This window comes from Anser brachyrhynchus, assembly GCF_964034855.1.
Source record: "Anser brachyrhynchus genome assembly, chromosome: 3".
Taxonomy (NCBI): Eukaryota; Metazoa; Chordata; class Aves; order Anseriformes; family Anatidae; genus Anser; species Anser brachyrhynchus.
Genome location: NC_137696.1, coordinates 95,714,809 through 95,741,917, shown reverse-complemented (window position 1 = coordinate 95,741,917; position 27,109 = coordinate 95,714,809). Strand labels below are relative to the sequence as shown.

The following is a 27,109-nucleotide window of genomic DNA, read 5'->3' as shown; positions in this document are numbered from 1 at the left end:
TCTTGATAGAGTGCTGCTTGGCAGCAAAAGCAGCAGAATGAGTGGAACCAGCCAGCAAGTTCTCCATGACTACTGCTTTTCAAGGCAAAGAAAAAATCATCATAGCTGAGAAACATTACTCATTTGTGTATTAAACTTTTGCATTTCTGGAAATGCATTTATGTGTAGGATTCACTTTGTCTAATTGTAGACAGCTACAATATAGATTTCTACATATATGCTAGTTATTCCAGATGCATGTTGCTGTCAGTGGAGAAAAATATGCACTTTTAGGGCTCAAATCGTCAGATGTATTTCAATTTAGAGTAAGATGAATTGCACCCGATATGTGCCACTGGCTATCAGTCATCTGCTCTGCAGTCGGTATGGATTTTGTAAAATAATTTGTTTCACATTTTTCCCTTACTTCTGGGAAGGAGATTGCAGATTTTGAATCTAATTCTTCTTTCCCCTGCACCAATTTTATACTAGGATAGCTATATCAATACCAGTTGTTTCTGATTTTCCCTTGCAAAAGGGAATCAGTCTTAGTAGTCATCAAAGATAAAGCCATTTAGCTCCAAAGATTATCCTGAAATGGATGTTTACTACTCCCGTAGAGTTTGTCTCATCATTGCCTGGAGTCAAGCCAGGATCCTTTTGTACAACTCACAGTCCCTGTCATGATAGAGGAGCCAAGGATGTTTACAAAAAGCCAGGCATAATTTTCACATGGAACTGTATGTTCTCTTTGTAATTGGCAAGCTTTGTTCAGAGATGTTTGAAGTTCACAGTTGCAGTTTGCCCTACCATTAGCTAGTGACTGTGCAAGGAACTGTTCTATGCAGCCACTTAAGCCTAAGTGTATGAAGAAAAGGAATTGTATAGCATCAGCTGGAAAATGTAAATGCTGAAAATAAAGTGATGATAGGAAAAGATGAAAAAGAGTTGGCAGGACAGACTGGCAACAATTAGAGATTTTGGCACAGGTCTTGGAAAATCTGTTTGAAAGAAAAAAAGGATCACCGTTTTCTAATCAGAAAAATAAGGAACGTTTTTTCAGTACGCTGAAAACTTGGTACTACCTCTTCAAAAGGCCGTGCAGAGTTAGTTTCAGAGTTCAGTTCAATAATACAAATGGATAATAACAGTCATTAAGTTGTCCATTAAATGTCATTAGTATGTCTATAGATTGCCAAAGTCTGACTGCCAAAAGACTTGGAATTTTTTTTTAAGGTTAATTCCTCAACTGACGTACGTGGGCATAAAACCATGTACTTTAATGGGGATAAACAGACTTACCCTAGGCATTAATTTGACCCTCCCCCCTGCAAAAAAAAAAAAAAAAAAGGTGTCTCTGGGAAGGACAACTGCAGTTAAGCAAGGTTCAAGGTTTTCAAGGTTGGCATTTTGGTGAATGAGAGAGACAGTGACTGATGTGCGGGAGGCTATGAAAAACCACAGGCTGGTTCTGCTTAAGTGAGGACACCCACACAGGCATTAAGTGCTTGAAAAGGAACATAGTTATGGCCATTTGTGTGCACTGACTAAGTCTGCCCAGTGCACTTAATTCAAATGCAACGCTATGTGATTTTCCTGGAATAGAATGCATAATTGCAATTAAAACCGAGGAAATATTAAAGCTATATTACTGAAGTTTCTGGCCAGCAGACACATATGCATATAACTTGGTACCAGACATAATTTAAGATTCAAAAATAAACCTGTTGCAGTGTGCCAAAGTACGATCCATTTGAAAATATACATTCCTAGTGTGTTTGGGGATGGTGTCACATAATTTCTGACAGCATACCCAGAAATGTAACAAGATGCATATTGCAGGCTTGGAAAAGCCCTCTACTGATGCAACAGGATAGGTTATTTTCTTTCAGAAAAAGATCAACTGTTCATTTTCTGTTTGACAGGTCAACATGGTGATTGGCATTTTGGTATTTAATAAACTCGTTTCCAGAGATGGAATCCTAGACAAAAAGCTCAAACACAGAGCGGGGTAAGCAGAAATTGTGGGGTTATTTTAAAGCATTTTCAAATTGTATCAATGATTTCCAATTACAGACATTCACTAAAAATACATCTGATTGTGCTTTGAACCTTTACACCAGTATAATATTGTCTAACAGATTCCATTCATCTCAAACGTTGCAGTTGCATTATCCTGAAGGAATGCAACTAAATAAAACTAAACATAATAAAACACAAGTACAACAGTATTAAGTTAATAAGAATGAGGATTAAACAAATCTAAGCAGAGATTTCACAAGAATGTCACATTTAAAATTGTTGCAGTTAGGAAAATAGTTTTATGAACAGTGTGCAATGAAGGAACTGATTATTTTTCTATCTAGCTGTCAAGTTTAATTACTGTGGTGGGAAATGTTATTTATTTGTGTAAACTGTTATAAAATACATTTTACTGCAATATAGCCCTTACTGAGGTCAATGCTATTCTGCCTCTCTTGACTCTGTGAAGAATTTGCCTATGTTCTGACATTTGTATCTACACAGACATATCTTCTAATTTAGTGAAACAAAATTTGAAAGTAAAAAAAAAAAAGTATTAAAAGCCAAAAATAAGGAGGGGGGGTAAATGCAAATCCTGTCTTATTGATTATTTATTTGCATTTAAATTTAAATTCCATTTTTATTATGAGAGAAAAAGGTTTATAACAGTGGTGGTATTGAAAAATGTTTTTCAGTGGATGATTGATTCAACGTGCTGCAACAGCAAACCTAGATTCATCCCATATTGTAAAAAAAAATTTCACGATTTCATCATCACTTAATGCTTACAAAGTAAATTAAATCTTTGCATAATCATTTTTACAGCCATATTCTAGTAATGTTTTTTGGACCAGCTTGTAGACCAATGTCTGCATGTCTAGCAATGATAAACAGTGATATTTTCATTTTACTGTGTATTATTGCTGTTGGTAAAGTTTTTAAAGTTTCGCTTTGAACTATTTCACCATTCCATTAACAGTACCATTCCTAATAAATTCAATTGATTGGTTGGATGAACAGATTTATGATAAATGGTTTGGCTGGTGATTTTAAATTAAATCATTCTGGTTTTAAGTTCTTTCACTGTCTTTCTGACAAATATGAACCAGAAGCTTTCGTTTTGTTTCTTCTCTTTTCCTCATTTTTCTTTACGAGGTATTAATTTCTTAACCTTACTTTTGTCTACATTACTCCATCAATATCCTTAACTGTGTAATACCTCTGATGAAAGCTAGAATATTAGAAAACTAGCCAAATTATTTCAAGAGTAGTAGTAACTTAGTATTCAGCAAATTACATTCACAACTGCTCTAATTCCAGTGATTTCAGGAGTTTGACCAGCTTCAGGTTTGGCTTTGTATATTTTCTAAGGATGTCTAAGCTTAGAGTTAACTGAATTATTTTTTTCAGCAACTCAACTGTAGGCTATAGAAATCTATTAGTTTATAGTCTACTTTCCTGATGAAACAAATAACTTGCTTTCTAACAGTGTGCAACTTAGTTAAGATGTATTTTATTATAAAGAAAATGGATAAAGAACTAGAAACCATTGTCAGAAACAATCCAGTTATGTGTAAGCATGTAGATGCCCTAATCAAGAAACAATCTTAACTCCTGTGACACTATGAGATGGTGGTTTGGCAACAGCATTGCTTGCTACTACTTGGCAGAAGAAAAGTCTTGAGTCATTGTTTGGGGCATAGGAATTTGTGCAGCATTTGGTCTCCAGTAGAAAGGGCATTGCCACTCATTTCTCAGATATCTCTTGCCAGTCATGCTCAGGAAGGCAACTTTATTCTTTCTGGCAAATGTTGGACTCACGCTTGTCAAAAGTTCAGCTGTGGAAATAATTTATGTAGGATTTAAAGCGATGAATGGGGCAAAATATATTAACTCCATATGATTTTCCTACCTTTATGAGTGTAGGGTGAATCAACAAGTGAAAAAATATGGCATGTTGTCTTGATGGATATCAGTCATTCTTCTGGTATAGGGAGTAGTGTACATGTATGCTCAGACAAAAAGTTTGTATTTGGCTAACATATACTTCAAGCTCAATTATTATTTGCAAGATCCAGCACAGATCTACAGAGGTAAAGAGAATAAACCAGTCCAATAACAGTGAAGTTTTGTGTAGCAAAGATGGAAAGTGTTTTCCCAAACTTAGCTTAGGCTTACCCACGGCGTGTTTCTAGTTCATTCATTAACCTAGTGTAAACTGATGTGGAGCCACTGAGTTCTTTTCACATCCCACAATCAACTTGTACAAGGTCATGGCTCTGCACAGTTGTTTTTACAGAAAGTCATGGTTTCATTTGGTTTATCAAAATGGAAGCCACTGGAGTTCAATATTTGTTTTGGACAGTATGTTTGAAGTCAAGTGAATGTTGGGTTTGGCTATAAAAAGGGTGTTAATTAGATCGAAATAACTTGGAAAGAACCTGAAGTGTTACCTCTCTTCAAAATGTTGACCATTTTCCAGCTGGGAATAGGTAAAGCATCTTTCCTGTCACATCTCAGTCAGCTATGGTTATTCCTGGTTCTGACAGCAGAAAGAGAAGGAATAGCAAAAGTATTTATTTAGTCAACTCAGGAAGCTGAATGCATGCTGTATGTAGAAGAAAATTTAAATTCCAGGTTTTGCCCTTTAACTCTTCTGACAGGTGCTAAGGTACAATTGTCCATACAAAATGCTTTGAGCTTAATGCTTGTGTACTGTGTTTTATTAAAATGCAAAACAGGTCACCCTTTTTCAGTACCAACTGATATTTATTTCATCAGATTCCATACATTTCAAGCCCTGTATTCAGACCTTCATACAGCATGAATAAAATCACTTCAGATGTTAGTGGGCCATTCAAATCCCTAGTACAAATCTGACGATACAGTATGCCCATACTGATTTGACGCTTGAATACATTTTGCAAGTTTCTTTCCCTAATTGCTCTGTAATTTTATATACTTCATACTTCCCTTGCTTGTGTCCTATACTCTTTCTCAAGAACAAAAGTTTTTTAACAGGTCTGAATAGAGGGATTTCACTTTGTATGTCTATCCTAGCACGTGCTTATGTTCACTTCAGTGTACTGAGCAGTTTTGGTCACAAGATATTTGGGGCCTTTCTTAGCTTAAAAGGAAGAAATAGAGTCTGCATGATATGAAGCCCCATAAGCATTAACATTTACAGTTAATAATAATGTAAAGTACAACATACGGTTTTGCAACAACATAGACCATTCATCCTGAATAAGTCTACTTTTTTCTGCATGACGTCATATTTAAAAATTAAATTTCAGTAGCAACGTTTTTTGGTGACAATTCAATATTTTGTTCTTTTTGTGGGTGTTCTGTTTGTTTGCAGTCAGATGAGTGAGCCTCATAGCGGTTTGACGCTCAAATGTGCCAAGTGTGGAGTAGTTTCAACAACAGCTTTGTCAGCCACCACCGCCAGTAATGCCATGTTAGTCCTGATCATTTACATCTTCTTGTTACAAATCTTATGCAGTGCATGTGAGACAATAGTTTGATGATGACAACTGTGTTTGCTAACACTGTATAGAGTGCTGAACACGTTTAAATACTTTTTAACAACAACAAAAAAAATGGAACAGTTTATTAACTGAATACAGGATATTCTTTAGAGCATAAAGTACCAACACTGTTACATACTTGTCTGTGATTTTCAAGTTAACTTGATAAAGTGCCATCCTTAAAAATGTATTATTCTAAAAGTGAGCATTTGATTTTTATTTTATTTATTTATTTATTTATTTATTTATTACAATTGTACAGTGCTGCTTTTCTTTTTCTTTCAATAGGGCATCCCTTTGGAGTTCCTGTGTTGTGTTGCCACTTCTGGCCCTGACTTGGATGTCTGCAGTTCTGGCTATGACAGACAAAAGATCAATATTATTTCAGATACTTTTTGCAGTATTTGATTCATTACAAGGCTTTGTTATTGTCATGGTCCATTGTATTCTCCGAAGGGAGGTGAGGAATGGCTTCCCAGTTTTCTAAAGGGCTGTGTTCCATATAATCTCTCAACTGCTCTTTAATGTTATGTACAACTTTCTCTGCAGATTTATATTTCGTAACAAGAGTAAAGTATTTTATGATGAGATGTAGAGGAATAAGTGAGAGTGAAAAGATCACTTAATTCCAGGTGCAGACTGTCAGATTCAGTATAAAACTGTACACACTTGATTAAAGGTGGCTTTCAGTCAGTCCCAAATTCCGTTTATTTCCCAGTGTTAGGCTTTTCCAGTATCCTGAGTATAGAGAGATTCTAACATGAATGCCCTTTTCTTGAAGAACAAAAGAGAGAGATTTTTACAGTCTCTAACACCAATTCAAATACAAAATTATTTGTTTATACTTTCCCTGAAAGAGGACTCATGAAGATGAGAAGTTGGTGAAGAGCTATCCCTTCAGTTTCTACACATACAGGTGCTAACATGCATAAGTTAGCAAGACAATGAGAATGAACAGAGATGAACATTTTGAGAACATCAAAGAAGAGCTAGTATCCCTGGCCTACCCTTTGCAGCTCGGTGTTGCATATCACCACTGATATCTGATGTCAAAGCTACTGTATAAGTGCTCTTTAACTTGACTCTGGCGACAGCTTCGTTAACAGTATAAACTACTAGCTAACCCAACACTTAAACTGAGATAAGTTTGCCATATTTCTGGAAGTGGGAGCATCTATCAAAATGAGCTGATGGAGCCAGACTGGAGAGCGGTAGCCTGGTTCCACCAGCATATCTGTTTACAGAGCTCATGTCAGTTTAGACTCTGAGTGTGGCATTTATCAACTTCAGGATATTTACCACATCAATAAACCACATTACATTGTCTAGCACAGTTTCTTGTGATTGGCAAGAGTTTTTCAAAGGCATTTCAGGACTGAAAAAAAAAAAAAAAGCAAACAGGAAGATGTTTCAAGAGAGGTTTACTGTCAGTGCTGAGTGAGGAATCTAACACATTGGTTTTCCTTTCTACCAGTCACACCCTTTAAACATTAAAATTCACCATATTCATGAATAACAATTACAAATGATGTAATTTATTCTAGTCTTCCAATGGTGTACTACTTTACATGAACTTTATATCACTATTCCAAATAGTATGCATATGAGACTATACTATCAAATAATCATTTTCAGATTTTAAGGAAAAACTTACCAATATCTTTCAGAAATTACCTTGTGTGTGTGTGTAAGTGTGTGCTGACTCCACCCTACATTATTTAAGCTGTTAGAGACTACAAACCTTTATTTTCCTTAGTTTTCATAATGGAAGGGGCTTATCTCCTTTACTAGGATTTTTATTGTTATTGTTGTTCGGGATAAAAATATGTGCAAATAAGAGATGCTACTTAAGGGAAATCTACATCATGTAGAGCTGCCTTCCTATCCCTTTATTTTCAACAGCATTTTCCTTCTCCATGTGATTTACATCTGCAAAAGAGGTCATTCTCATCTGTAGAGCTGAAAACTGCCATTTCACATACTGTTTTAGTATAATGGTAAAATAGTGAAGTTATTTGTAGCCAAATTCTTCAGTAGAAAGAATGGCAGTTTCATACTGGTTTTCCTGTCCATGAAGTTTGTATTTCCTAGGGATAAATTAATTAGCCTGGAAAGAGCAGACCACCTCCCACTTCTTGGCCTGAGGATCCGTATTTATTTAAAAATATATATCACAGTTGCAGATGAAACATTCAAATTTTGCTCTTATATAGTGTTATGCTATGTTACTTTTAGAATTTCTCATGGATTTTGGTCTTTTTTTTTTTTTTTGACCAAATCCAATGACTGATATCCACATATGCATTGCAACCTCTCTGCATCCTTACAAAGATAATGTTGTTTATGTTTTGGTTTTGAAGATTTTTTTACTGTTTTGGTTTTGAAGATTTCATCTGCAACTGTAAGCACTGCCTTAGTGCAGTAATGCAGGAATTTGTTTGGAGGGACATTTTGACTGTTTAAGATGAAAGTGATGCGACTTCCCACAATGTCCCAGGCATTGATTTGAAGTCAGGTTTTACAGTTCAATGACAACTATTTGCTGAAAGTGTTTCATTCCTAGGGAACTCTTGGATGTTGTTGAACATCTAATGAAAATATTATTTTCAAAACTTACTCACAGGTAGGACTCTAGCAATTTTCCTATGGGAGAAGAAAATGATTAGACAGTTCTTCAAGAACAGGAAAGAAGTAAAACTTGACTCACCTGAAAAGTTTTTTGTTGTTGTTTTTGTTTGTTTGTTTGTTTTTAAAAAATTGTGTATGGTCTGCACTTATATGAGCCAGTTTGCAGTAGCAAAGAAGTAGTTGCTAGCTTCAAGAAGTTTCTACACAGAAGGAGATATAACTTCAATAAGATGTGTTTCAATCTGGCTCTAGCAACCCTGACTTGCTACTCTAGCTCTAGAGACTCTTTGGTGAGTTCTTGTACAAGCCCAGATAAGCCATTGGGCACAACATGCACTGCAGTCTTTGCAATAAACAGGGTATCTCCCCAGCTGAAAGAATAGTCTATTTCCTTCTGTTGTCTGCAAAAGCTTTTTGCTCTGCCAGTGTTTGTCAGAGAAAGCCTGCCAACATATTTGTCATTCTTGATGACAGCTACAAAGCTATCTCAGTAATAGCCTATAGGATTGATCTAATATTTATAGCATACCAGCACAGGCAAAACAGTAATTCTGACTGTCAGGGGGGAAAAAAACGTGTAGTGGAATATATCACCATAAAATTCAAACAAAGAGGACAGCCCTTCTTTGCTATACCCTTATTGTTTTTATATTACAAAAAGACATAGACTTCTATAACTCTGTCTATAAAACCCACTGATTTCCCTTTAGTTATAAAGATATAAACATAAATGATGGAAACATTTTTTGCTTTCACCAGTATGCTATATTGATGAGCTTGTGTGACAAGGGCTGCACTGGGAACCCAGGGAGATTCACTAAGACACCCAACTAGAGGAGAACTGTATAATGTGCTGTGTCTATTTCTTCCGTCCATCAACTAAGGGTCTTTTGGAAAGATATTAAATCTCTCTATACTTCACTTTTCTAACTTCTAAGATAAATGTCGTGGTTGTTAAGCATAAGGCCTCTTAAAAAACAATTTGAAATTGGGAAAGAAAAAAGCAAAGTAAGACTTAGGCATTATTGCTTTATGTAGCCTTCATAGCCCAGAGAGCCTAGTATTTTTTCTCTTCTTGCTGTTTGAGTGCCTAATTGGGCATTGGAAGAGAGTGAGGAATATGTCACAGAACATAGAATGATAGGAGAGGGTAGTGCTGAAACTTCTTCGCCATCAGAGCAAAATGTTTTGCCTGACCTGCTTCAACATGAGATTTTCTAAAGCTAATTTCAATCATACTGAGTAGCTCCCGTTACTGCTGGTGATGGGAGTAACCCACTTGTGTTCTCTCTTTTGCTGTGCTCTGCTGACTAGAGTGCATTTGAATTAAATGCATCATTGGTATCTAAAGCCCACACTTCTGTATTGAAGAAAAAAGGGGGTGGGAGGTGGGGGAAGTATATTAGTAGGGAGAGGGTAAGTTATAAAATCTTTGGGTTGGTTACTGTTGCTAAGGAAACCACTTCCTTGGTATCTGCACGTTCATTACATCTGTCTCTCCTTTTCTGCCTGGCTCTAAGAAAATCCTGTAATGATGTTAGAAGGCATGGGGGAAACAAGATTATGTTTCAAAGTAAGAGGTAAAGACAGCACAATCTTAGCCAATTCTAACAAGTTTGAACAAGTGGTTTAGAACAAGAAGCCAGTATTTAGGCAGCTCACAGTGCTATTTGACATTCTGTTGACATGTTCAAATCATGTGTTGCTTGCCCTCCAGAAACATTCTAAGAAACATGCATGTATAACATCAGGATTCACCACTAGAAAGTAAGGAAAGTAGGGCATGATATTTCTGAGAACTCTGGAGATCTGAACCAGGGAAGCTTCATGAACACAAGTCCCAAATATAAGGAGGGACATTCCATAGAGTGAGAGGTTACAGAATGTTCTGAAATAATTATGCTTTAGGGTCAAGCATCATGAGGTCTGAGATGAGATGCGGCTTAGCTGGAGGTGTTTCAGAAGGTATGATTTTTTTTGCTGAAACCATTGTGCCAGTGCTTATCTAAGACCATAACAGTCTGAAGTGTGACCTGACTAAAACACTGATAAAGTGAGAGAAGACGGATTAAATTTGCAACAACTGTGAGATGACAAATTAAATTAATGTCAAACATGTGGAAAACCACAGTCAGTGTAGTGCCCAAAATCAGAATCTGAGTCACAACACAGGTCAAGCACGTTCTACATTACCACATGTGGGAAGTCTTGGAGTTTTGAAATCAACCCAAACCTTACCACCTTATTTCATTCTTCTTTCTTCTCTATATTAATCTTTCTTCACCTGCCTCAGTGACTCTTCAAAACTGAAGAGTACTGTTAGTCATCTAAGGTTCGAATACTTTAAAATAATGCTTCCTAATTACAAAATTAAATGATTTTTTTTTCTATTTAATTTTCCCTTTAGTGAAAGCTTTTAAACAGCTTGCAGTAGAATATGGTGTATTGAAAGGGGATGCCTTTACATCAGCAACAATTAATGAATTATCCTCTTCTGCTATTCACAAAATGTCCATGAGTAGGATATGATTTTCTACCATTTAATTATTCTGAATAAGACATCAAGTAATTTCTACAGATAATAAATGGAATGTAGATTTTTGTAGTTATTTCCATTGAGAGTATTTTCATATTCAAACACAAAATGATACTTGTTTGTTTTGACTGGAGGTCACCCAAGTAAGTTCCTGCTTTCCAAGTCACATCTTGTAATCACATTGCAAACATAGGTACTTGCATTTTTGGAATCAAAATTCAAATTTTAATACTTAGATTGTATTACTATGTTAGAATACATTTGAAGATACATAAAGAAGTGAAACAAATTAGTTTTTTTATTCAAAGAAATATTCTCTGTATACTTTTAATGTATTGATAAAAATATTCCTTTCCGTTCCAAAAGTTAACTTCTTGTCCCTACTGTGGTATGTGTGAGAATTCAGCAAAATCTATTTACATTCTACTGCTAGCAAACAGAAACTGAGTTTTGTCTCTGCTGAACCACAAATTTCTGGCAGAAGGGTTGCATAGCAATATTTCTTTAGACACACTTCCTGCTCAAAAAAAATTAAAAAAGCCTTTTCTATGAAAAGATATTTTCTCTAATGTGCTTGTGTTTTAGGGGCAAGTCTTCAAATTTAACTTATGGTTCATATTAATAAACAGAATTGAGAAATTCTTTTTTTTTTTTTTTTTTTTTTTTTAATTTCAAGAAACCAGACTCTGGTTCAAGCAGTCCATTTTTCTTCTTCTTGTTCTCATACTGAAGATGTTTACCCACTTTGAAGAATTTTACTCCTAGAAGAGAATGAGATTCCTTATACACAGAACTTATGATTGCAATCAGTAACATCTTTCAAACTGACTTATTCTTTGAAGTATAATTAGGAAAGTACTATGTATCTGATGACAGTAACTGTTAAGAACTGTCTTTGAAGAATTTTACAATTATCAAGCAGAAGACATTATATTTTGCAGTGATTAATAGTGTATTTATGAAACCTGCTTTTAGACTTACACCAAACTGAATGAGAAGACAAAGACAAATGTTATTACCCAAGACAGATTAGGCTTGAGTACCAGATCATTGCTGACTACTGTTTGATTCTTTCCACTGGCAAATCTGATACTGTGGTCTTGGTGTGGTTGATTGACAAACTTTGCAGCAGGTACAATACCAAGTGTATGACATGTCAGAATTAAGCATTTATGTTTCCCGTTTCTGATTTATTAAGCATGCTAAAGAAAAGCCATGCATTGTATTCCATATGGTTTATTTTAAACTTTAGTAGGAACAGAGTATGTGATGTCACACAAGAATGAGTATAAGATATTGTTTCCACAGGTTCAAGATGCATTCAGATGTCGACTAAGAAATTGCCAGGATCCAATCAATGCAGATTCTTCAAGTTCCTTTCCTAACGGACATGCTCAAATCATGGTTAGCTTTTATTTTTTTTCTTTGACTATTAATTTAAACAAAAGGAAAGAATTTACAGTACAGCACATGGCAAGTATACAGAGCTGAAATATTAACAACATTTTCAAGCATAAGTCTGTTTAGGTCATTATCTCCTTGCTTAAATCTGTTAGCAAGTTTTAAATTATTGGTGTGATCATTCAATGGAGCACAATGCATTACCATCTTCCACCAGTGTTCTTTATGACAAAATATTCTTACATAAGAGAAGGAGAAAAACTAATCTTATATAATGACTTTTTCTACCATTGGTATAAAGAGCACTGATGCATTTGAGAGTCTTGCCTTCACAAAGCCTTGAAAGATGTTCCTTTCAAACTCATTCAGACAAGGAGAAAGTAATAGAGATTCTCAAAGAGGTGTATATTTAAGTGGCTTGGATTAAGGAGATAGTGAACAGATTACTATGCCAATTTGGATTTACTAATATTGTTAGGTAGTATATTAAGACAAAACATTGTCTCCTTCACTTTCAAAGACAGTTTGTCGTTTATTATAATGGCGACAGGATCAGACCCTAAAAAATGCAAGGCTCGGTAAGCAGTTACCCTTGAGAAAAAAAAAAAAAAAATCAAAAAAGAATCCTTTGTTTTGACTTCATAAACTAGAAGGATGTCAGTTCAATTTTTTTTATTTTATTTTTTTGTAATTAATAAACCTTTTATGGAAATAAAAACATAATTGATAAGTACTTGCATTCTATACCAGAATAAATAGTTTTGTTTAACTGGGAAAATTGTGCTTGGATTTTCAACTGTTAAAATTCATTCTTAGTTCCTATAATATGTTTTTATCCATTGAAATACTTAATAGTTGTTTTCAAGGAAGAAAAATTTTACATGATTACATTAGTAGCCAGGACGGACAGAATACTATATAAGAAATAACCACTTCATAACAAATTAATGAAGTTTCAGACAGGGTGGACTAACTGGATTACACTTATTCACAGTAATTTGTATTGCAGGCTGCTTTCCATACTGCTGTTTATAGCATAACTATGAAAAGCTTCCTTAAAGATGATCCTTCCAAGAGATGTAGAAGTTACTCTTCCATATATATAATAATAATATATATATATATACACTGTATCATTTTATTACAACTATATACTCTATTTCCACCTATTTTATTTTATTTTTTCTGGTCAGGCAGCATACTTTGAAAACCACCCAGTTATACTTTAGGAAACTTTGTAAAGCTCTGCTGTTGTAAAACAATATACTTCACCTTCTCAGCAACAAGAAACCACTTTTAAGAGACTATGACTCTGTAAGTAGGACATTTTGGAAGTGCTAGTTGGCAAAAAGGTATTGTGGTTTAGTTTTCAGTTAATAATGGTTATCCTATTTCATTGTTTCTTGTTACAGACTGATTTTGAAAAGGACGTGGACATTGCTTGTCGGTCAGGTAAGATCACTGAGAGAGTGTTTAGCTAAAACAAACAAACAAACAAACAAACAAAAATACATTTGTTCTAGTTCTTTCTGAAGTAGATGTCAGAAAAAAAATACCATGTGTTGTTTACAAAGCATAGTTATAAATGCTAAAAGAAAAAAAAAAGGTGATGCCACTATAAGAAAATATTTTTTTCATTTTCTTATAAAAGCCTTTTACTAGAAATCAGCATCTGGGAAGCAGCCCAAAGGTATGACTGTCTCTTAGAAGGCAAAAGGTTTTGGAAAGAAAATAAGATTTACACACAAAATTATCCTTGCTCTGGTACACAAGCAAATGTGAAAGTCATTTTGTTTTTAAAAAATAAAAACTATATAGCATATATTAAAACCTATTTATATTAAGGATGCAGAAATTGGTGTTAGTTTTGAAAAGGCTGTTTTCTAGAGCTTTAAGTGAAACCAACAATAGCTTAAGCAACAAGGTATCAGGAAAATACAATATGATTCCACTTTATAAGAACAATTTATTTTTCTTTTAAAGACATTTCACTAGTGTGATCTTCAATTAGTCAGCTTTGTCTGTTTCTACATATTAAAAATAATCCATTTTAAGAAATTACTTTTTCCAGCCTTGCTTAAATAAAGCACAGTGAAAAACAAATGGCCCTCTAAACCCCATAGAAATGCTCCACTCCAGGAGATTATCCCAAAGGACAGCTGTTCTTAAGGAGGTGAGTCTACCTAGACACCCTCTATTTTCAATGAAGAGAAAAAGAAAGAGACAGAGGGTGGCTTCTCTGCAGGGTGAGTCAGGGCAAGACAGCTAAGTCCAGCATCACCCACCTAAAGCCTGTCTTTGCTTGCTATATGGCAAGCCAAGAAGGCTGATCTCATTAAGGTAGAGTTTGAGTTTCTAGTCACACACCTTTAAAAAACTCCCAGCTCTGTTTCTGGAATATGGTAATCATTCTCTGTATAGATTAGTTTTAATATGAACATTTGAAGGGACAGGACAGTCTACTGTAACATAAATGCATGCCTGTTATCATCTAATGCCGAGGAAAGTCCAGCATTAGTCGATGTAGCTCTCACTTCTTACCTTTGCCACCATAGCTCTTCAACATGGACAGCCTTAAGAAGATAGATTCTGAATACAGTTATGAACAGGTTTTACTATTAAAAAATTAACTTCAGTTTCTTTTAATGAAACATTAACTAAGAGGTCACAATTTGAAGTGTCTGGCTGTAAAAAAAGCAGCAGCCACACTGCATTGCACAAAATGGACTGGGGTGCCAGGACATGAGGATTGTAAATTGTCATAGTGTCAGATATTTGTGTACCATTATTTGCAGGCAAATTGTTCTCTTCATAATTGAAAAATTAGCATCAGTTTTTGTGAGGTAGGAGAGTGGGCTGCCATATGAACTGCCTGTGGAACATGTCAGTGAACTGACAGGTACTGGAGGATCTGGGTCATCAGAGCCCTCAGGCTACCAAAACCGATGTGAATGTAACACCTGAGATACTTCTTAGTCATCTGACTGTCTCAGTCCATGAGAAAAATTTTATTACACAAGCTGGTATTGGTGCAAATTAACATACTATTTTAAATCAGAACAAAAAAATATCCTTGCACTCAGCTGGAACAAGCCCAGGATTTGGATATTTCTAAAATTTTTCATTCATTCTTACTACCTAGCCTTCTTTCTTTCATTACAAATTTTGAATTGCAAATTTATATTTAATTTTCAGAGAAATAATTGTGATGGCTGCTTTGCTGTTGAATACATCCATCGGTGTTCCTGAAAAACTTGTTTTTTAGTGACAGGATTAATAAAATTTACATGTGCAGCTTACCCTAATAAAAAATTGCTGGATGTCAGTACAACTTTGACCATGAAGGCCTACACCAAAAGTGGATTATGAATGCTTATGAGACATGTTTATATTCTTTATAATCTCTCCAGATGCAGCAAAATATGTTTTTCTCATAGCAATGGAATTCCTTTCCAATGTGGTTACTTTTCTGTCACTTTTATTTAAAAATAATTGAATACAGAAGAGTTTTGTGTTAAATATATATATATATATATGAAAAAGGACACTTAGGAGCTCAGGAATACATGTCCATAGCTATAATCTTACAATAGAAGATTAGAAGATTACAACATATTGACAAAATTATACTGCCTTACAATCTGTTTGACATTTTCCAAGAGGTTAGGTGGAGTTAATAATGGCAGTACAGGTGTCATACTCGGTTTTTTTTGGAAAACCCTTAAATGAGCTCCACATGACAGACTTTTGCTTAAGCTGCAGGTCACCTAAGATCTATGTAAGGAAGCAAGAATAAATGAAGGACTGGTTTTCTTTTATTTAAATGACTGAGGCTTAGTCAGATATGTATATCAGTTATACACAGAATATTAGGAGGTGTTGATTATACAAAAACCCTTCCCAAAGCAATACTTATAGATTAAAAGTTATTAAACACAGAAAAGGAGTTAAGAAAATGCAATGGTAAAGGGAATATTAAATAATGCCACGAGCAAAAGCAGGGTTTGAGAGACATGGTTTCATGTTTCAAGAAGTCTGTTCTCTGACCCACAGTTCTGCATAAAGACATTGGACCTTGCAGAGCAGCTACTATAACAGGAACGCTTTCTAGAATCTCACTAAATGATGAAGAGGAGGAGAAGGGACCAAACCCCGAAGGAATGAGCTATTCTACCTTGCCTGGAAACATCATCTCTAAAGTCATCATCCAACAACCAACAGGTCTCCACATGCCTATGAGTATGAGTGAACTGGCTAACCAGTGTTTGAAAAAAGACAACAGTGAGCTGCGGAGGACTGTGTACTTATGCACGGATGATAATTTGAGAGGTGCAGATATGGACATAGTACATCCTCAAGAACGGATGATAGAAAGCGACTACATAGTAATGCCCCGAAGTTCAGTAAATACCCAGCCATCCCTGAAAGATGAGAGCAAAATGAATATAGGCATGGATACATTACCTCATGAAAGGCTGTTGCACTACAAAGTTAATCCAGAATTCAATATGAATCCTTCTGTAATGGACCAATTTAATATCAGTTTAGACCAGCATCTTCCCACCCAAGAACATATGCAGAGTTTACCATTTGAGCCCCGCACAGCAGTAAAGAATTTCATAGCTTCAGAGCTGGATGACAATGCAGGATTATCCAGAAGTGAAACTGGATCCACAATATCAATGAGCTCATTAGAGGTCAGTGACACATAAACAAATTGTACACTCTGTTGTTCTAATTATATGATAAAACAATATATTGTGTTTTGTCTCTAAGGGGCCTAAGATAATGCTTTAATTCAGAGTAAATTATTGTTTGGGATCATGCACTGCTGTTCACATTTCTCTTAGTCTTAGAAGTGTTTATACATCGAAAACAAGATAAAAATTTCAGAACCAGTGTGTATGAAACTGTACGGTTCTGGAGATTTAACATTCCAGCCAACTGCAAGAAAATTCATGACTTGCCAGGTCAAAACCAATGGAAAATACGATGTTGTTATGAGAATACTACTGCAAGATACAAGTGACATTCATTGACCCTACCTGCAAGCCCATTGAAATAAAAAGATTTTCCATCTTATTGCTGGCAATCATATCTCACTTAGATACAACAAGTCTGATTCTGCTCTCACTAGTGTGAGTCTTGAATTCTTCCATTTGTTAGTCTGACATTTAGTGATTTGTATGCATGTTTGTATGGTTGTATGTGTGTGCAGGCATTGGTACAGCCGATGTGTACAGCATGTTCAGGTAGACTTCTTGTGGATTAACCCGGATGTCGGTCAGGTTGTAAAAATGGACTGAAAAAACTTTAATAAGAAGGATTCCTTTCATTACTACAATCTGTCTGTAGGATTTAAACATTACAGAAATTGGAACTACTTACCTTGTTGACCTAACTGTCAGCTATTGCCATTCCTATTGAGCCTTCAGTTATGCAAAATCATCAGCAAGGTAGAATTGATTTCATATACAGTCCCCTTTAAGAATCGGAAATCCATTTCACCAGCATTTCAAAGGTTATGAAATGCAGCATTTGTTATAGGAAAGAAGAAGACAAATGAGAAAAATATGGTACTTACCCTGTGAAAGAATTTAAAAATGGAAAAAAAATTATACTGTATGTGACTTGAAGCCATTAGCAATTGCTTTATGATTTTTGGAATTGACTGTGCAGGGAAGCAGAGGCTTTATCCAATTTTTAAATTGTTAGACACAGAACTATACCCCATATTTCATAGAATAGATATCTATGGATATTTATTCTAAATAGAGTTTTACGTGTGCTTCAACTGGAGAATTTGTGCAGAAGATCAGAACTTAGTTTCTTTTCAAGAGATGCCCTTACAAGTGTTGACTGTGAAATGTTTCCCATGTTGTTTGTATTGTTTGTGTGCTACCTTGAGTTTTTGCAAGACATAATTTAACTGAAAAAAAGAATGAAAAAATGAAATATAGAATTTTGCAAGTAAGGAGTGTCCACTTCTTGTGGGCTCTTTTGGATTGAATATGTATAATCCTGGGATAAATTTTTGAAAAGGTTTCTGAAAAATATCTTCAGTACTTCCACACTCAGTGCTCAAACAGGATCTTTCAAAGCAAGTTGGCATCATTAAAGTTACAGCCCTCAGCTCAGGTATATTAATCAATAGATCTTAGGTGGTGCACAGGAGTTCTCCAATTTAATGCAATACAAAAACAGAATAGCTCAGGTCACCTTCCACTAGTATCTCCTTCTGTCTATCTACAAGACCTTCTTACAAGTACTTTTAGTCCTACAAGGAGGCTCAAATCCAGCCTTGTTTATATTCGTTATATGGGTGAGACATCTAGGGAACGATCCTAATTCCTTGAGAAGACAGACACCTGGCACCCTACTACCCACTCAACCTGAGGTCTAAATTGCTCTGTAGTGATTTTTCTTTATTTACATTGGTGACAAAGGCAACCTAAAATATTGCATCTTTAGAGTTTACTTTTACTGTATTTGTACCATATTTTAAGCTTGCTTCTAAGATGTGGCATAGATAGCAAATCTAAATCACCATTCTATATATCATTTTTATACTCATAAGAAAGTACTAAATATCTAGTAGAAAATATAATAAAATATTGTAGTAAATACTTAGTCTCTTCCAATTTGGTAAACACATTAAGTTTAGAAAGCTGTATTTTGGCCCAAAAAGCTGTAAATGGTTAGGTTATTAAAGCTAACTTAACCAAGCATAATTCCATATCTTAAGGAAAAAAATATATATATATTAGGGCAGATCAAAAATGAAAGGAACTGTTTTGGCTTTTGTGTCTGTCTTTGTGGTTCTCAACGCTACTCGATTATATAGCATTACTTCATCTTTTGTTAAGGGTGTGCTGCAATGAATTGAAGATAGGAGCATGAAAAAAAATGTACGGAGAAGAAAATCAGTCTTAAGCAGATACAGATAAGCAGATCCAGCCAGATACAGAATGTGATTGTGGTTTTATGTATGCAGTATGCAAAAAGCAGAGTTGAGGCAAAGCCCCAGAATTCTAGAATGGCTAGAACTGACAAGTCGGATTAACGTTTATTGCTATGAGAAACAAAAAAAGAAAGGGAGAGCAAGGGATTTTCTTTTTTCCAAAATATTTTACATCTCCGATACAATGTAATTTTAGAAGAGTTTAGGACCTTTTAAAAGTCATGATTCTGTCAGGCACTGTGAAGCAACAAAACCTCATTTTGCCCATGTTTTTCCAGACAGAGCCTGACCAGACTGTTTCCAAAGGAAAAGCTTCTGAGCGTTAGGAAGCTTCCTTCAGCTATCAGCTGATATTGCTGTCCCGCCCAAAGTCCAACATGGCAGCACATGGGACTGTTCCCCTTTTGCTGATCCAAAGGAACAAGAGTGCCTTTCCAAAGGAAAGGAGTCCTCCTATAGTGTTTTCTTGTAGTCTCTCCACTATTTGCCATTAGGTATTTCCTGGTGCTTTTTCTGGAATTACCATACTACCATTTTTTGTGTGCCTTTTTTTTTTTTTTTTTTTTATCATGTAGTTACGCAGTATTTATCATTTACCGTGTTAGTAAAATGTGCTTAGGCATTTGTGACCTGTGTTAACATAATTCTTCCTTTTTTTTCTTCTTAGTTTAAAGTATATAATTAATAAAAATATAAAAATGGGAATAGTTGTTTACACAGTGGTTAGAGAAAGTATCTATCATCTTATCAGAATGGCTTTAGATGTCATGTGATCCATTTTCAGCCAAAATCCAACCCACCATCTGATTTTGGTAGTTTAATTATGAATTCACAAACAAGTGAAGACATAGAAATACTGCAGGAATAACTGCAGCTGGACACACAGTAAAATGGAATTTAATGATGTACATTGAATAGTTCTTATCTGCCCCCTCATTTTATGGTAGATACCAGTCTTTGTAGCCATAAGACTGAACCGACAGAATTAGACGACAGTTTGGAAAACATAACCCCTGAGTATTTTCACATCTCTATATATACATAGGTATATATATACCTATACCTATATATATAGGTGTATATATATATCTGTGTATAGGTATATACATACCTATTTACATAGGTGTATATATATATATTTCATATATATGTATATTTAAAGTGAACACTTAAATATCAGGTCTTTTTGTGTTCTCTTTCGTTTAGACTTTGTACTGATTACAATCATTGGAGATGGATGTTTTGGAACAGAACCATAGTGTTAGCACAACAACATATGTCCTGACTTTTAACTCTGCAGGGAGGATCCATCACACCTACTATTAAATATCTAAATGTAGGCATTCCCATTCTGACCTGGAAAGGATCTTTCCACATTAGGCTCCTCTTCAGAGTCAGCAGAGAGAAATATGCACTTTTAGGCCACTTGTAGACATCTACCGTAGGATGAAGTAAATCACATGCTGTCAGTGGAGCTATCTACTGATACCACAGGGAAAGATAGAATGAGTAGGTCAGGCATAAATATCAGAAATATTGATGTCCGAAATTCATTCAGATGAATCCTACCATGTGTCACAAGCTTTCTTCTAGTTTTTACATCTACATTTTTTTTTTCACAACAAAATTCTTTGTTGGGAACAATCAAATGTTTTATTATATATGGAAGAATTTCAACTTTCAAAAGATTGTTGGAGAATGTCATAATATTTACATAAATACATTGCCCAAGTAAGTATATATTTAAGGATCTGCAGATTCCCAGAGTGCGTCAGTGATTTTTTATTTGATATGTACCCAACAGTACTCATGCGATTATAAGCACGGGCAGGCATATTAGTACATCACTGAGTTTTTGAGCAGGAGTAATTGAACATCTGGCTAATCTCCTACACATGCCTTATATGCATGGATTAAAATTGGCTTTGTTACCTTGGCATCAAAGTGGTTTGGAGTGTGCTCCTTCAGTTCAAAGTGTTTCGGTTTTAATGAAGAAAGGACTCTCAATACACTCTTTAGGAATGGTTTTTGTTTTGAAAATGTACACTCAGAGTGCTGTGCTCATTAAAATAAAATTACTTTGAAGTGAAGTAGTGCATTCCCAGACACCGAGATGCAAGGAAAGGTTAGAAGGTTTAAATGCAGAGGAAGCTGATCTGTACAACATATCTTTGGGAAAAGTAATTCTTCTCTCTTTATTGTGGAACAAATATGCAAGAGGGAGTAGGTCACTTGCTGCCTGCCTATGTGAAGAGACTTGCATTGGTACATTTGTGGGACAGGAGTGATGGGTTCTCTCAAAGGAAGGTCAGTGTAATGCGAACTTCTGCTCAAATGGAAAAAGGAAACAAAGAACTGAAATAAGAGGAAGGGCATGTGAACATGGGCAAAATAAACATTTATTAAAGGCAAAAAAAAGAGCATTTGCTTTATAAGAATAGGAAGTAAAGGACTTTCCAAATGGTTTGCCATGTGAAAGACATGAATTATGTTCCCAATTTCATATTTTCCTTGTTTGTGTTTCCATCACAATTTCTGCTAGGAGATATTTATGTGGATAAAGAAGTAAACCCCCTAAACTGGAAGCATGGCCAAAGTAACCCTTCTGTACTCATTCATGAGAGCTCTTAATACAGTCAAAGAAAGTAATCCCCAGAGCTCTTTGGCCAAATGGCTGATGTGGGACTTCAGGAAGAAATTACTGTTACAGCTGAGAAAATAAAGTGATACATTAAAAATAGTGAATGGCAAAGAAAAAAAAAAAGTATAGATAGGAGAGTAAAGAAAGACAGACATGTTCAAGAACAGGGAGAAAAAAAGAGGGTAGAAATAGAGAAGAAGCAAATTCTAAATAACAAAAGAACAGAAAGGAGAGAAGAAATATGCAGTTAAAATAGTCAGTCTTGTCAATAAAGTACCAGAGCATCAGGCAGAACAAAAGCAAAATGGTGTGAAGTCACTTTGATTTATGATATGAGAAGTTAAAAAGAAATAAATTTTAAAAGAGAGAGAGAGAACAAAAATAGAAAGACAAACACCGCAAGAATTTCCTCTTTATCATGTTTCCACATACTATTTTTTTCAAGCATTCTCTGTCTCAGATTTCTCTCCCTTCAATTGTTTTTTCATTTCAAGAACTGTAGAGACAGTTCTTGTCAATTTTGTGACTCTCGGTGAAATGAAGCCTAGACCTATAGCAGCCCACTCTTTCTTTTGGTGGTATGACTAGGTCTTAAGTTCCTCTAACGTCAGAAAATGTTGTAGCATATTCTTAGGCTGCTCTACTGGAATGGAGGTAGAATAAAGCAGAGTTGATTCTAGAAACTGAAGATGTAAAGAACAGAAATTTAGTTAGCATTAGAGAGTATAGTGCACATTTCATTTTTTATATTACGAGCAGCTATCTTAACTACAAATAATCCTTAGGAAACATATTTTCAATTGCTTGTCCATGTAAGAAATGCTACATTTGCCCCCAAAACCTTCAGAAACACAAAACAAGTATTTTTGGTCCATTGAGTAAATACATATGCAGGTTATATATATATATATATAAAAAAAAAAAGGAGCAATAAACTGGAAAAAAAAATGCTGGAACAGTTTTAAAATGGGATCCCTGAAGTTATGGTTGTGCTGTGTTGAAGTGCTAAATTTGCTAGCAGATTTTCAGGTCTTAAAATTCCCATGTTACAAAGGTAATCCACTTTGTTGTTAAAATATACTGCCTTATGTCCAGCTCATTTTATAAACTAATAGCCAATGTAATCTTCTATTCAGAAACCAAGTTTTTTTTCAGTTGTATACATACATAAGACATTTTAAATCAAAACTGTCTACTCACATTCCACTTTCATATCTCTGAGGACCAAAAGAGATTCTCCTTTAATTTTGTTCAGGGAAAAAGTCCTCCCCAGGCTAAGATCTTGTATGTCAAATCTAATCTCAGAGTGAATTATAAACTGCTGATAATAAAGCTTTATATTAATGGAAACATGGTTATAGCTCTCACTATAATGTGGTATCTCTGGTTTCAATTATACTTTGCACAATGTAATATATCTTCAGGAGTATCTCATGTAATTAATCAGGTAGTGGCATAATGCAGACTAGAATAAGGAGAAAACCAGGCATTTGTCGTTTTACAGAGATGGAGAGGGATTTTATTAGTCATTTAGTGAGAGCAGCTCCTTCCTAGTGCCAGCAGATTAGTGCATGCTGCTGTATGGAAATTATTCTTCAGTGTTCTATTTTTGTCCCCCAGTGAGCAGAGTTTAAAGTTGCTCTGGAATTACACAGAAAAGCTATATGTGATTAGCACGAAGTAAAATTGATTTTAAATAAATTACTACTGCAGACCTCGTTTCAAAGAGTTTCGCTTTGGTCCTGGCATGAAGGGTTTGGGATTTTTTTCTTTTTTTTTGCTGTAATATGTATTTTATCAATCAAAATCAAAGAGCTGTAGAAATTAGAAATGGAAAAGATCTTGTCAGGTCATCTCCTGTATCAATGCAAGAACATTTTCTATAGTGTATTTCAGTAATGCACAGTCCAACCTCACTTTCAGGACTGCAGTGAAGGGGTCCTACTGTTTCTTTCAGCAGCTCATTTTGCAGTCACATAAACTTTCCTTTTTACTGACAGCATTTCAAAAAAAAAATAATTTACAAATGTTTATATTTTTGTCACACCAGCTCTGTCTAGCAGTGTTTGTTTCCTTGTAAGCTTTTCAAGCAAGCTTCTATGTTTGCTTCTTCCAGAGCCAATGTTTAAACAAACTGTATGACTCTTTTATCCTTTCCTCTTGATCCAGTGTACTAACCCTTTAAAAGGAATTTTTGTTGCTCTACTCCGAAATTTTCCCAGCATGCATGCATGGTGGGCACAAACTGGAATACAGGGGGTTCCCTTTGAACATCAGGAAGCACTTATGCGCTGTGCAGGTGATGAGCACTGGCACAGGTTGCCCAGTTGTGGAATCTCCCTCCTTAGAGGTCTTCAAAAGCCTCTTGAACATGTTTCTGGGCTCCGGGTGTTCCTTCTTGAGCAGGGAGATTGGACCAGATGACCTCCAGAGGTCCCTGCCAACCTTAACCATTCTGTGATTCTGTGATGACTTTGCTTCCAACAATTCAGAGCATTAGTGCAGATATCTCATTGGAGTTGTTCAGGAAGGGCTGTATACATCCCCGCCTGCTTAAATGGAGACTGGACTGTTTTTTTGTAGCATTTGGAACTGTGCATGGATATCCAGTTCACTTCTTACCCATACCTCTCAGCTTTTTCAGAATTATCCCACATAATTCCCTGCTGCTGAATAATTGCATGTAGCTTCAGCTTTTTAGGCAGTCCTTTTATTAGTTACCCTTTGCAGTTCTCCAGCATTAAAGCTTTTCAGTTTGGAAAACAGATGACTGTGTAGTGAATAGGGAACAATTATTCATTTTTCCTATAATTTAAAAAAGGAGCATCAAATGAAATGGCAAAGAGATAAACAACATGATTATCTTTGTCACATTATGCATATTTAAATTGTGGAATTCACTACCTTACCATATTTTGGATGTTAAAATTATGAATGAGTATAAAACATGATTAGACTAATGGAATAGTGTAAAAAAAAAAAAGTGTTATAACACTCAACAGAGTGAGTTCCTCCCAGGGAGCTGCCTATCTTACATTTGAAGAACTATGGAGTGTATTGCAATAGAAATATCACTTTTTACACACAATTTTCTATAACATTCCTTAAGCATCACTGCATAACCTGGTCAAATACAAAAGCTGAGATGAACCACTGATATTACCCTTTGTGGTCATTTGTCAGTTCTGTTCATTTTACTTTAATGCTCAAATGGATCTCCAGCTGATCCTTGAAAAAAATAAAAAACACCAACTTCCAGTCTAATTTTTATGTTGGTTAAAATCTTTCTCAATCTTACAGTTGGGTAAAACAGTTTTTTGAAAATTAACGTACTGGTGTGACTAGTTCAGCAGCTCATTTGTCCCAAGAGATTTTTTTTCCTTATTCTATTTCATTCAGGTTCTACTTTCCATTAATATAAATTGCAGAATGAGCTAGATGGTTGACTAGATTTCTAAAAGCATTTAGGTACATTTGGGAAACCCTATTTTTCTCAGCCAAAGAGCCAAACTAATAAAACTTTGTTTAAGAAATATATATATATGTGTGTGTATATATATATACAATCACAATTAATAGCATAGTTAAATATGTTGCAGACTGTTAGATGTGTTATTTTACCATGTAAACTGTGATAAAGTTGTCCAGCTGCAAAACCTAATAATCTGGCCACAAATATTTGCAGTCATCAAACAGACTTAAGGCAAAATACAAAGGTGTCAATTTTCTAAATCATAGTATCTAGCAAACTACATAATTCATTTCTAAATTTTCCATGTTTTCACTTAGGATTCTCAGTCAGGCAGTTCAATGGTACCAAGTTTATCACTGAACTTTAGCTTAAATAATGGCTTTTTCAAACATTATTCAAATCTGCACCTGTAAACTTCACCTTATCATCTTCTGTATGCATTTATTCTTTTGAAATCACTGAGCCTTTACTGTGGAAGATGTACTCTAATTACACCTTAAAAATAGATCCTTCCTCATTAGAGATACACAGATTTCTTCAGGTGTTGATTTACTGTGAAATGATGAAGGCTTATATCAGAGGTATACTTGTACCTTGGTCCTCTTAATGAGTGAGATGTAGGTACTCAGCTACCTTCAAGAATTTGGGCATAAGCTCCTCATATTTTTCCTACCTCCAAAACCATTGCTGTTTCCAAGTTTTCATGCTATTTATGTTTGCAGAATTGTTTGTTTTTAAACACTGTATTTAAATTATGTTAGGTGAAAGCAATACTTACTAATTAACGATTGCTTCTCCAAAATTTGCTTTTTTTTACTTTTTTATAGTGTTTGTTTGTTTTTGTTTTTTGTGCCTCACAGGTCTTTAGACATCAGTGTGTCTAAACTCTGTAGGGAGTGCTATCCTTGTCTTTTTCATATTATATGATATTATAGATATCATATTATAGACTGGAGCAGGTCAAAATTTTACAACAAATCCTAGATGATATCACAAAGTGGTATTATGAGAGATCAAATATTTTCTGCTTTCTGCAGCTTTAGGACTTGTAAAATTGTTTCTTTCAATTGCAAGAGAACAAAAACACTTACTAAACCCTGCGTGTTTGTTAAGCAAGATAAAAGCCAAGTTTAATGAAGTCAGTAACATTATTATTACTTACTCAGTTGGTTTGATTTCTATCTCACTGCAGAAATTACGTGCATTTTGAAAAGGTTTGATCACCATGACTTAAAGCCATCCTATTCCACTACAAAGAAATTAGGGTTAAATTGTACCAGCAAGCCCTTTCTTTTCTTGAGGTATTTTTCCCTTCCTTTAACTCTCCTTCCTGAAGGAGAATGTATCTTTTCTTTCCATTTACATGCTTTTCCGCTTTTTTTCAGCTCCCCCTATCACTGTTTTCCACATCTCTTTAGTCTATTGCAAGCCATTCATTTTCCAACCTTATTGGAAGAAGAAAAAATATATATTTTTAATCTTTTCTTTATAATATTACTATTTTTGTCTGATATAATTGGACTTCATAATTGGTTTCTTTCAGAATCTGTAAAAAAATTATGTGCCAAATTATTTGTGATATGTCTAAGGAATCATATTCTGTAGTATTGTATACAATTGTTTACTTCAATAGTAAATAATTCTTTCTTTTTAACAGATGCTTTGAATCAGATATATCATAAATGTAAAACAAAATCATTGCTTTCTTCATCCAGATTTTCATTGCAAACAAACAAGCTGAAGCCTCTATGGAAAGTATAGATGGCTTGAGCTTGATTTTGCTATCAGTTGTCCCATTGAAATCAATGGAGTTGTACCAATGTAAACCTGATGAAGGAAAGAACCAATTTCTATATACTTATACAAGCCTAAAACACGGATACATATAGATATCTACATAAAAAGAATAAGTATTATGGTAATTTACAAATACCACAGA

General features: G+C 35.0%; 1 protein-coding gene across 11 annotated transcripts in view; it reads left to right on the top strand.

Moving 5' to 3' along the window:
* ADGRB3 (adhesion G protein-coupled receptor B3) overlaps window positions 1–27,109 on the top strand; it is a 470,566-nt gene that overhangs the window by 433,500 nt on the left and 9,957 nt on the right. For 7 of the 11 annotated variants that reach the window (XM_080584111.1, XM_080584110.1, XM_080584107.1 and 4 more), the window contains 6 exons: window positions 1,905–1,990; window positions 5,363–5,461; window positions 5,820–5,991; window positions 12,004–12,099; window positions 13,509–13,548; window positions 16,150–16,793. In XM_080584111.1, coding sequence (XP_080440237.1) covers window positions 1,905–1,990; window positions 5,363–5,461; window positions 5,820–5,991; window positions 12,004–12,099; window positions 13,509–13,548; window positions 16,150–16,793 — 1,137 coding nt within the window. Of the gene's footprint in view, window positions 1–1,904; window positions 1,991–5,362; window positions 5,462–5,819; window positions 5,992–12,003; window positions 12,100–13,508; window positions 13,549–16,149; window positions 16,798–27,109 lie in introns of all 11 variants that reach the window. The other 4 variants (XR_013948142.1, XR_013948143.1, XR_013948141.1 and 1 more) reach the window with 3 other exon arrangements.